The sequence below is a fragment of the Python bivittatus genome, unplaced genomic scaffold, assembly GCF_059951505.1.
Source record: "Python bivittatus isolate LINGU-HERP-01145 unplaced genomic scaffold, Pbiv_v1 ctg000360_np1212, whole genome shotgun sequence".
NCBI classification, from domain to species: Eukaryota; Metazoa; Chordata; class Lepidosauria; order Squamata; family Pythonidae; genus Python; species Python bivittatus.
Window position 1 is genome coordinate 785,775 of NW_028277069.1, and position 12,152 is coordinate 797,926.

At 38.8% G+C, this 12,152-nt stretch overlaps 1 protein-coding gene across 1 annotated transcript; it reads left to right on the plus strand.

Moving 5' to 3' along the window:
- The first annotated feature begins 2,620 nt into the window (after nt 1-2,620).
- On the plus strand, nt 2,621-8,356 carry LOC148215395 (vomeronasal type-2 receptor 26-like). The gene is made up of 5 exons (XM_088143665.1): nt 2,621-2,905; nt 3,258-4,121; nt 5,055-5,282; nt 5,754-5,880; nt 7,446-8,356. Exons 1-5 carry the CDS (start codon nt 2,675-2,677, stop codon nt 8,354-8,356), a joined length of 2,361 nt encoding a protein of 786 aa, XP_087999791.1. The 5' UTR covers nt 2,621-2,674.
- Nucleotides 8,357-12,152: the final 3,796 nt, after the last annotated feature.

Below are 12,152 nucleotides of genomic sequence, written 5' to 3' on the forward strand. Positions count from 1 at the left end.
TAAGTTAGGCCTGTCCCCAGAACTTTATTTTCTGGTCAATCCTTAACATTTAAATGATTTGATTGACTGATTGATTGATTGACTGATGATTTGCCATCAAGCTGTTTTTGAATCAGCCCCCGCATAGATAAATTTTCTCCATGATGATATATCCCTAACCTCTTCTTTCAAGTCTCCCAACAGTGCATTCGTTGCCAGCATAACTGAGTCCACCCATCTTGCTTCCGGATGTCCTCTTTTTCTCCTTCCTTCCACCTTTCCCAGCATTACAGCCTTTTCCAGAAAGCTGGGGTTTCACATAATGTGTCCAAAGTAGGATCATTTGAGCCTAGTTATTTGTGCTTCAAGTAAGAACTCTCCGCTTATTTGTTTGACTGTTTATTAGTTTATTTCTTGGCTGTCCACAGTATTCTCAAGAGTCTTGCCCAACATCCATGTTGAAAAGACTCAATACTCTTCCTCTCCTTCTTCTTTAAAATGCAACTATCACTTCCATACAGTGTTATAGGGAATACCATGGCTTGCCTGATTCTGATCTTTGTACAAATCCACATATTACAGCATTTGAATATCTTTTCCAAGGGCTTCATGGCTGCTCTACCAAGTGCTAGTCTGTGACATCCTTATTGACTGCTTCTTCCTTTAGTGTTCAAGGTTCTTCCTAAAAGGAAGAAGGTATTCATTTAAATTCAATTCAATGAACCCATCAAGAAAGCCTGCTTGCTTTCCTTATCACTGGAGGATATCTGGAACTTCCATTTAACTATCTATCTATCTATCTATCTATCTATCTATCTATCTATCTATCTATCTATCTATCTATCATAATTATAGAACTGCCCATCTCACACAAAGTGACTCTTAATGATGCCAATGGAATTCTAAAATTACAGTTAGATGATAGACAGATAGACAGACAGATGATAATAGATAGAGTTGTTGCTTTTTTAAATCAACTTGTAGATGCTAGAGCAGGACAGATATGAAGTTCTTATTTTTCCCTTGGGGGATTAATAATTTTCTAGTTTAACTTTCTCTTTTAACTGGTTTCTAAAGGATTCCCACACCAAGACCACCCAATCTACCATACACTGGATTTTTTACCAAGTCCCCAACCATTTTACAGAGAGATAGTGTCCCGTGATCCTTTGATAAAATTAAACATTGGTTCTGATTTCTCAAAGTAGGGTAATTTTGTAGCCTTCATGTTCCCAATTCTATTTTTCCAGGTATGTTCAAAACAGGTTAAACATCAGTCACTTATTATGTCACCCAAAATAGAGAAAGAAGTTGATCACTTCTTAGAAGAAAAATTGCCAGGTGCCAATGGTTCAATGATAATTATGTCCCTGATGAATTGCTGAAATCACTCTATTATTCTAGTAGGCCAAAACAGCAAAGGTTCTATGCAGAAGGGACTAGGAAGGAAAACAATCTATATTAATATTTCTACAGCCGCAGAGAGGCAGGAAGGGGGAATGCTGACTCTGTGAGGTTCATTTCCACAAGTTCTCTCCCTCCTGTCTCATCAGCCAGAACCTGTCTTTGAATGATAGACCCAGATCTTGTCTTTATAAGGAGAGAGTCATGATGTTGCTGCTCCTGGTGTTCCTGGTGAACAAAAGAGTTACATTGAGCTGTCCTGAAAGTGATGCCTTCCCTGTCCCTCATGAGTGGTACCAGCCTGGTGACCATGTCATTGGTGGGATGGTGTCTCACATGGTTTACCATTTTTATGAAATTACATTCAAACAGCATCCTTTCCTAAACCTTTATGATTCACCAATGTAAGGAACTTTCTTTGAATCATCTGACCTTACACACATGCCAAAGAACTGCTTATAAGGTTAATAGCTTTTTGCATAGAAAATGTAGAGTTGTGTATGAAACGGTAAGAATTCATGAGTTTTGAAAGTTTCCTAATGCTGAGAGAAGAGAGACTTTTCTTTATGTCCCATTCTTGGCTTTCTTGTAAGAAAGTACATGTTGTGAAAATATGATTATCAAAAGAAGAATGCCAAGTCTACACTATTCTTCTTCATAAAACATAAATAAATATGAACATTTAGCTAAATCTATTGGCATTCTACTTTTATGAAACAGATATGGAATCATTGTGATAAAGTGCTTTAACATTACTAACTGTTGCAGCTAATGCTGGACACAAATCACAGAGGTTGACTCTGAGGAGCTTAGAATGAGGAATACTCATGGGATGTTCCTTCAGAACTGAAAAGATGGAGAGGAGCAAAATGTATGGGGCTAGAGAGAATCTCACCCTAATTCTGAAATTCTTTCAAATTCAGTGAAGTCCCTAGAAATCGAAATCAAAAGAGGAAAGAGGAAACAGAATGCTTGCTGCCATCCCAGTCTAGTTTAAAATGAACACTGCAGTTCAAACTTCACAAACTAACATAATATGCCCTGTGATGAGTAACTTTCTAGAAAAATATAAAGGAAAATACTATGTGCAAATTATATTTGGAGTGATTACAAAATTATTTAATACTTTAAACCGAAACAAAAGTTTCTGTTAGTCCGTTACAGAAAATGACTGCACTGGAAGAATTTGGAAAAATATTTTCTTAAAGGATGTGCTTAATCTATTTACAGAGTGATCCCAAAATTCTACCAGCACATCCTTGCGTTGGTATTTGCTGTGCAGGAGATCAACATGAACTGCCAGATCTTACCTAATGTCACTCTCGGGTTCCACATCTATGACAGCTACTACAACCCAAGGATGACCTATCGCAGCACTCTGGATCTTCTCTTCAAATCCAAGACATTTGTCCCCAACTACAAATGTGATATTCAGAAAAATCTCATGGCCATCATTGGAGGATTAGGTTCAGATACATCATCCCATATAGCTGAAACTGTAGGTTTCTACAAGATTCCACAAGTAAGTATGCAGGGGTGGAGGAGAAACAAAATTGTACCTTGTTGTTATGGCATAGTTATTGAGTATTGGATATTGAAGCTACCATGCCAATCATAGAAATCAATGTCCCAGAGTATCCATGGACATTCCATAACTGATGGAAGATGTGAATTTAATGTTCCCTGCTCATATTAAAACAATTTAACTATTATTTTTGTTTGAAATAATTCAAATAAATTCCATTCTATATTAATATTTTGAAAGAATTCCAGGAAAAATGTCCTTCCTTATAAATATTTTACATGAAAACTAGATCAGAAGAAATCAGATTTGGTCTAACAACTCAAGAGAATAATACTCCACTTCCTTTTAGTTGACATATGGCTCATCAGACCAAGAGGAATTTCAGAAGAATAAACTATCATCACTTTATTTCATGGTCCCCAATGAGGACCATCAGTACATTGGGATTATCCAACTGCTTCATCATTTCAGGTGGACATGGATTGGGATTTTTGTTGTTGATAACAACAATGGAGAACATTTCTTACAGAAAATGCAGCCCTTCCTTTCACAGAATGGAATCTGCTCATCGTTTATACAAAGACTTTCAAAACTAATCCACCTGGAAGACTACACAGAACTTTATGACACCGTCTCAAGAATTTCTATTAATCTGATGAATAGCAAAGCAAATACATTTCTTGTCTATGGAGATTCAGGGACAATCATGTGGCTCAGAGCTGTCACATTTTTAGCAGATCCTGAAAACAAGCAAATTTCATTATTCAGAAAAGTGTGGATCATGACTTCCCAGATTGATTTCATAGTAACAGGCCTTCAAATCACATGGGACCTCAAGATGTTCCATGGGGCTATTTCCTTTACTGTTCATTCAAGAGCTGTTGCTGGGTTCAAGGAATTTTTTGGGACCATAAAGCCTTATTCAGGCTCCAGAAATGGGTTTCGTCAGGATGTTTGGGAACAATTATTTGATTGTTCTTTTCCAAAACCAGAGTTACAAGAAATGCCCAGTAGGCAGTGCACTGGGGAGAACAAGCTGGAGGATCTTCCTGGGCCTGTGTTTGAAATGGAAATGACTGGCCAAAGTTACAGTGTCTACAATGCTGTTTATGCTGTGGCTCACGCTTTGCATGCTCTACTCATGCTGGGGTTCCATAAGAAAAAAGTGAAGATGGGTAAAGAAACTGACTTTCCAGATCTGCAGCCTTGGCAGGTATTAAATGCATTAGACATTTCTTTTATTTCCATGAGCAGTTTGGTGTAGAACTATAGTTTGCACCAATATTTTCTGCCAAGGGAATAAAGGTAAGTATGAACTTTGAGAAGCAATGATATGAATCATGGTTTAGATGTCAGTATGATTTATTTAGGAAAACATCATGGCTTACACAGTAAAAGATGGTTAAATTGAAGTATCAATTTACATGATCACTTACATTGCTTTCCATTGACCTCTCCATCCATGACCATCTCACCAAGATACTTCTGCTTCACTCATGAATATTTCAGGGTTGAGAAGCCTTTTTCAGAGTTCAAGAGGAATGGACTGACAGGTGGTCCTTTCAGCTGTGGCCTCAATGCTTTCATACAACCCTGTTTTTGAAAGAATATCTATCACCTCCCTCCTTCCACCCCTCTCTCTCTCCCTCTCTCATATCTATCTATCTATCTATCTATCTATCTATCTATCTATCTATCTATCTATCTATCTATCTATCTATCAACGCTTGAGTGTCAGATTCTGAAAGCTGACTTAAGTTAATTTGTCAGGTCTCAAGCTCTGATATAGCCTTATACCAAGTAACAAGGAACAGTTGAGGATAAGATCATGTACGGTCTAGATTTAATTTTTTTTTTTTAATGGTGAACCCAAATCATAATTGAAGGAAGATAAATCATTTCAGCAGCTTGTTTTTATTTTGCTTTTGTTGATTCCTGTTGTTTCTTATCTTTCCTGGAAATCATCAAATTAATAATAGAATAGACCTTTACACCTCCATGCAATATATATGATCAATTTTTAGGGGGCATTGTTCGATATTTGTTACAGGAATGGGAAAAATGAATGAACAAAACATAAATATACTGGTCCATTTCCCATTATTTTCCTTTCAACTTCCACTCTCTTTCATTCTCTTTCAAGTAGCTCCATCCACTTCTCCAAGGCATTTCTTTTAACAATTCAGCTGGAGAGAGAGTGTACCTGAATGAGAAACGGGAAGCAACAGGTGGATTTGACCTCATCAACTTGATCACTTTTCCAAACAGATCCTTTCAGAGAGTTAGAGTTGGAAAGTTAGATCCCAGTGCTCCAAAAGGGAAAGAATTATTCATTGATGAAGGTTTGATTGTGTGGCACCCAGCTTTTAACCAGGTATGGGCTCGTTGAACGGACTATCTCTTGATCCCTTATGAACCCATAAAGATGTCTTTGTCTGTTAAACCATATTGAACATTTTCTCTTTAGAAATCTAATATCACTTTTTGAAAGAAAAAAAATGGCATATTTTGTACAAATGTTGTCTATGATCAAGCACCTGCCAAATTGACAAAATGACATTACAGTTTAAAAGCCTTGTTTAAAGTTCCATATGAAATCACAGGATTTGCATTGTTTCCATAACATTCTGATAATGCACATTTATTATGCACCCTGCCCTTCTTCAAGCAGGCCCCTTTACATACCATTGTTATCTCAATATCTTTTTAAGGTATAGTATAAATCCAACTAGATAAAATTCATTATCTCTTTGGTAAGTGAGGAATTCTTTGCCCCCATTAAGGAGAACAATTAGAAACTGTTTTAAAAATCTCCCTTTGCAAAATCTTTCATGTTTATGACCAGGTCCTTCCACTTTCTCTGTGTAATGACTATTGTTCCCCTGGATCCTGGAAGAAAGGGGCTGAAGGAAAAGAATTCTGCTGCTATGACTGTCTTCCATGCCCAGAAGCGAAGATCTCAAATCAAAATGGTAGGTGAGACATTCAACCAATTTTTCATTCTACAGGCTTAAGCAAACTGCAATACGCTATTTTAGGATGCATGTAATTAGTAATTGTACTTGTTCTTCAGGGTGAATATTCAATTCTATACCTGTGGATCACAAGCTGTTGTTCAGGACAGAATGTTTATCCATAGGATTCCTGCAGGAAGTGTTTCCTTTACAGGCACAAAATATATACACATAGAGTCATAGATCTTTATCATCGCATGAGCTACATCTTTTTATTTATTTTTTAGATTTTCAACCTCATTTGTATTAGGTATTCTTTCCCTAAGATTGTTCACTCAGTGAACAAAATATCATGATTTTTTGTAAACTCAGGATATACTAAGCATTTTTTAAAAAATAACTGTATTTTATTTTCTCCTACCTTATGATGCTATCTTTATAACATGTGATCACAACTTACTAATCATAAGTCCAGCAAAGGAATATCTCACCTAATTAGTATTTGAATGGGAGATTTCCAACCAGTTAATATTTGTAGAGTAGGCTGGGAATTAAAGAAAAACTGTCCAGGAAAAAGACAAGGGCAAAATATTTTGTGTTTTACATATCCTTTGAGCCAATGTGCATTGGCACAATACAAAAAAAAAGTTTTTTTAGCTTTCCTTCTCTTTCTTTTCTGACCAAATTAAAGTATGATTTGAAGAACTCTAATATCCTGTTTAAAGATCGCTAAAATTAAGAATAATCAATTTGAAGTTCTAATTAAAATTTAAATCAACAATGACATTTTTTACCAGTGATAGTGTAATACTCAAAAAAACAATCTCTCAAGTCAGTTTAGCTCTGAATAAATGCAGAAATTTTGGCCCTTTATCTGCCGCTTTCTGGGACTTATTTTCCATGAAAACCTGAAAGTATGTGAAAGAAAAGAAGCTTCAGTAGAAAAACGGAAGATTTGTGAATGGATCAAATATTCTACAATGAAAGGGACATAAGGTGGATGTTTGTAGAATCAACTAATGTTTTCCACATAGAACACAGAAACCTAATAAAAGTTAGAATAAATTAGAGATTTTATACTAATATACACTTATCTTGACAGTAAAATTAAGTGATTATTTTTGCTTCTTTGACCCCCCCTTCTTTTCAAAATAAAAATACTGATCTTTCCTCAGTTTACCCACTCTGGACAAAAGTGTTAAACAGAGACTGCAAATGAATTATCTTGGTTTGCACCTCAGAGTCCATACTTCTGCTTCAGTTACTAAAGTCTTATATCCATCATCACAGTTTTTCTCTCCAAGTTTTGGAAAAATGGGAAAAGTCCAAATTGTCTATAGTGTAATACATTTGAATATTTTAGAAATGGCTGAATTTCAAGGAATAATTTCCTTTCACATTGTACTTTCTTTATGCCAATCCTAAATGATACCATTAAGGAAAAACTGTATTTTCATATCAAAATGATCAAACTGGAAAACAGTGGAGAGAACTCAGAATGAATAACAGCTGGCACCCACCTAGAAAGTAATTTTCCAAAATGTGGAATTCATAGATGACACATTCCTTGACTTTTCTTCCAGATATGGATGATTGTTTTGAATGTTCAGAAGATCATTATCCAAATAAGGAAAAGAAAGGATGTATCCTGAAAACAGTGGTCTTTCTCACTATTGAAGAAACATTAGGGATTGGTTTAGCTTCATCTGCTCTTTGTCTCTTCTTCTTGACATCTTGGGTACTTGGAACTTTTATTAAGCACAGGGATACTCCCATTGTTAAAGCCAACAACAGGGCCCTCACCTACACCCTCCTTGTCTCTCTTCTGCTCTGTTTCCTCTCCTCATTGCTCTTCCTCAGCCAACCTGGCCAAGTGACCTGCCTTCTCCGACAATCCACTTTTGGTATCACCTTCTCAGTGGCCATTTCTAGTGTCCTGGCCAAAACCATCACGGTGGTGGTTGCTTTCATGGCCACGAAACCAGGATCTCCAATGAGGAAATGGGTGGGGAAAAGATTGGCCTTCTCTATTGTCCTTTCCTGCTCTCTCGTCCAAGTATGTATTTGTGCACTTTGGTTGTCAACATCTCCCCCATTCCCAGAGTTGGACATGCACTCAGAAACCAAAGAAATGATTTTACAATGCAATGAGGGGTCAGCCTCCTTCTTCTACTATGTCTTGGGCTACATGGGGATCTTGGCCTTTGCCAGCTTTACTGTGGCCTTTCTTGCCCGTAAATTACCTGACAGCTTTAATGAAGCCAAGTTCATCACCTTCAGCATGTTGGCCTTCTGCAGCGTGTGGGTCTCCTTTTTTCCAGCCTATCTGAGCACGAGAGGAAAAGCCATGGTAGCTGTGGAGGTCTTCTCCATCCTGTCCTCCAGCGCTGCATTAGTGGGAAGCATCTTTTTGCCAAAATGCTACATCATTGTTTTCAGGCCTGAGCTAAACGACAGGGAACAACTAATAAAGAGGAATTTGTACAACATGTGATTTTTTTCACTCTGACAAAAAAGAATAGGAAGGTCCTTTGCTGACCACAGAATGTAAGAGTTTTCACATTCAGCGCCGAATGAAACTCTTGCAAAACACAGGTTCAGTTAAAGAAGTTTACTCGGGTGTAATGCAGGTGGTTACAAACAAAGCCAGGATTGTCTTGGCACAGATTTCATAGCGTTTTTTAGGTTCCCCATTCCCATGCTTCGCCAGTCCCACCTAAGACCGCTCCTGCCTGCCTCTCGCCCCCGCCTCTCCCCCCTCAGTCCGATGGCAGGTTCAGTCAGGGTCCTTTGTTTCTTGGCTGTGTTGCTCGCGAGGCAGGTCCCGTGAGGCTAACTAATGATTCTGCTTGATGGGCAGCTGATCATGGCTTGAACTGCAGGTCTCTTTGTTGCTATTGTTGGCTGCTTGCCCCTAGCTGGGGGATGTCCCACTGGTTAAAAGGTAATTGAATCCTTGCCATGGGCTGATTGCTGCCACCTGCTGGCAGCTAACTTTGTGGTTAGCGCTTCCTCTTTCAATCGCCTGTGCCTGAGGCAAGGAAGCTTACCAGGGACGCTTGAACTTAGCTGGGTGAAATGGTGGCTAGCTCGACTGGTGTGCACTGAGCCGGGCTGAACCTGACACAAGAAAGATATAACAGTTGTTATTTCTGTCAAAGGATTATTTATGGAGGATTATGATGATGATTATTTAGATTTGTTATGGATACCCATTCCATAAAAATTGCTCATATTGCTGCATTTTCAATCATTTCCCATGATTCTTTAACCTAACTCTTTCTACCTCTCAACACACTAAGTTAAAAAGACTTGGAGAATCTGGCTTTCTTGGTTACTGTTAGAGAATTTGGTATATTGACTGAAAGGGTGGCCAATGTTAGCACCTGCCACTTTCATGTTTTATATACTTTCCGTTCATTTATCACTGGATAAATTTAGTAAAAATCTAATTAACATTTTATGGAGATGTATATAACACGTTATCATGGGGTATCCATTTTGGATTGGTTAGGGGTCTGAAATTTGAACGTTATAGTGTTTCTGAAACCTGTACATACAACTGTATTTATAAAAAGTGTTTATGTGGGTGATGCGGGGAGGGGAAGATTTTTAGGTAGCCTTGAATTTATCTTCGCTTGCTAACTTTCGCTTGTCACTGGAGAGGAAGCAGAAACAGGTTAATTGGAGGCTCTGGTTTCTCATTAGGCTCCCTTCTGCTTAGGAATGTAGATGATTGCCTCCCCCGCCCCTTCTTATCAGCTAGCTTCATGCAAGTGTTAACAAGCAGTTAACTCTTAGAAAGCAGATGTGCAAAAACCAAGTCATAACCTGGTTTTATTTTTTCTGATATAGCAAAAATATCCACCCAAGGGCTTCAATAAATTACTTCCTTCCAATGATTTTGTACTTCTTTGTTTCAAGAATGTATAAAGGTTGTGTGACTAAACAAAACTTTTGCTTGTTTTGTGACTTGAGTCACCCATGTGAGTCTTTACTTCTGTGCAGAAATAAAGTTGAATTCTTGTTTCCAACAGCTTTGTGTGATCTTTAGCTACTCGCTCCAGGTAAAACCAACCACCCATCTGTGGCTGGGCCAAAACTGGGTATTAACCTCTCACTCTGTATCCATCATTTTATTTTCACTGTAAACTAGTATCAGGTTTTAATAATACTGACAATTTAGTGAAATGAAATGTAAAATTTAGTGAAATGAAATGAATTGCATTCTTCCTTCTGCCTCATCCTTCCTTAGAGGTATATGCTGGCCAATGACCATTATATAGATTGATTTGAATTAGTTAGATATTAGAAGTGTGGCATTTGGCATGAAAAGCAAGGATTAAATTTGATCCGAATTGTAAGAAAAAATATTCACCCCTCTCTTATACAAGGAAGGACCACCAAGAGGAAAATACCCAGGGAAGAATATAAATATGAAAATCTCCTCTCACCCCTAGGGGTGGTATGTGACTTGCTTAACTTTGGGTCCTCTACCAGAGGCCTGGGAGTTTGAGGGTTGGCACTGCTACATCTATCACCACTGCAATTTTCTGGTCCTTGTCTACTACCACGGGGTCTCATTGATTGGTTAGTACCTGCCTGCCCGTCTGGTTCTGGAAGTCCCACAGAATCTTAGCCCTGTTATTCTCCACACACTTCTGTAGAATCTCCCATCTGGACTTGGGAGGATCTAGCCTGTACACTGTGCAGATGTTCCTATATACAATGCCAGCTATTTGGTTGTGTCGTTCAGTGTATGCTGTTCCTGCCTGCATCTTGCACCTTGGCACTTTACGTTGGACTGTCCCTGAGGCCACTCTGCACGGTCTGCACCTTGGGTCCTATCTAGTGTGGTAGACCCCTGCTTCTATGAATCTGGTGCTTAGTGCCTGTTCCTGTGCTGCTGTGATCAGTTGCTCAGTGCTGTCTTTTAGTCTAGGCTTTTCCACCCACTGGTAGGATTTCCCAGTGTCAACCATCTCAGTTATATCTCAATGCTACATCCCATGCAGGGTCTTGCCTTGCCGTGGCACTTCCTTTGCTTGAACTTCCTCCCAGGTCTGCTGCTGCCTCAGGCATTCTCTCAGCATCTCATCTTTGGGTGCCATCTTAGTGATGTACTCCTGGATGCTCTGGGTTTCATCCAGGACAGTGGCTTTGAGATGGATAGATAGATAGATAGATAGATAGATAGATGGATGGATGGATGGATGGATGGATGGATGGATGGATGGATGGATGGATCGATGGATCGATGGATCGATGGATCGATGGATGGATCGATGGATCGATGGATGGATCGATGGATCGATGGATCGATGGATCGATGGATCGATGGATCGATGGATCGATGGATCGATGGATGGATCGATGGATGGACCTCTAGCCTTACGTTTAGACTTCTTTTGATGGGAGTGGGCACAGAATTTTCCCATGGAATAATGGAAAAATATGATTTAAGCAGGTATAGGATCCTCCCCTAAAATACAGTAATTATTAAAAAAAAAAAAGATTGGAAGTGTGCTTGATCCAACAATAACCCATAAAATCAATGACCGATCATCAACCCAAGGAACGCGTGCTCCATTCAACTCCCCAATATTAGATTTTGCCCAACCTGGGTGAAGCATGCTAAGATGCACACCAATTCCTTCCTGCAGAACCTGCCACCATCCACAGTAACTACCGGGACCAATGTTCTCATTTACCACAACTAAGTCTTGTAAATATCTAATTTAACTTATTTGGCCTCATCCCATATTTTTGTTCTCAGCCAAAATGATTTGTTGAGGTATGAAAGTGAACGTAATCAATAAACCCCAGGGACCTATCAGTTAACATAATCACTTATTATGTCACCCAAAATAGAGAAAGATGTTGATCACATATATAAACAAAAATTGCCAGGTTGCCAATGGTTCAATGATAATTATGTCCCTGATGAATTGCTGAAATCACTCTATTATTCTAGTAGGCCAAAACAGCAGAAGTTCTATGCAGAAGGGACTAGGAGGGAAAACAATCTATATTAATATTTCTACAGCTGCAGAGAGGCAGGAAGGGGGAATGCTGACTCTGTGAGGTTCATTTCCACAAGTTCTCTCCCTCCTGTCTCATCAGCCAGAACCTGTCTTTGAATGATAGACCCAGATCTTTCCACCATAAGGAGAGAGTCATGATGTTGCTGCTCCTGGTCTTCCTGGTAAACAAAAGATCTACTCTGAGCTGTCCTGCAAGTGATGCCTTCCCTATCCCTCATGAGTGGTACCAGCCTGGTCACCTTGTCA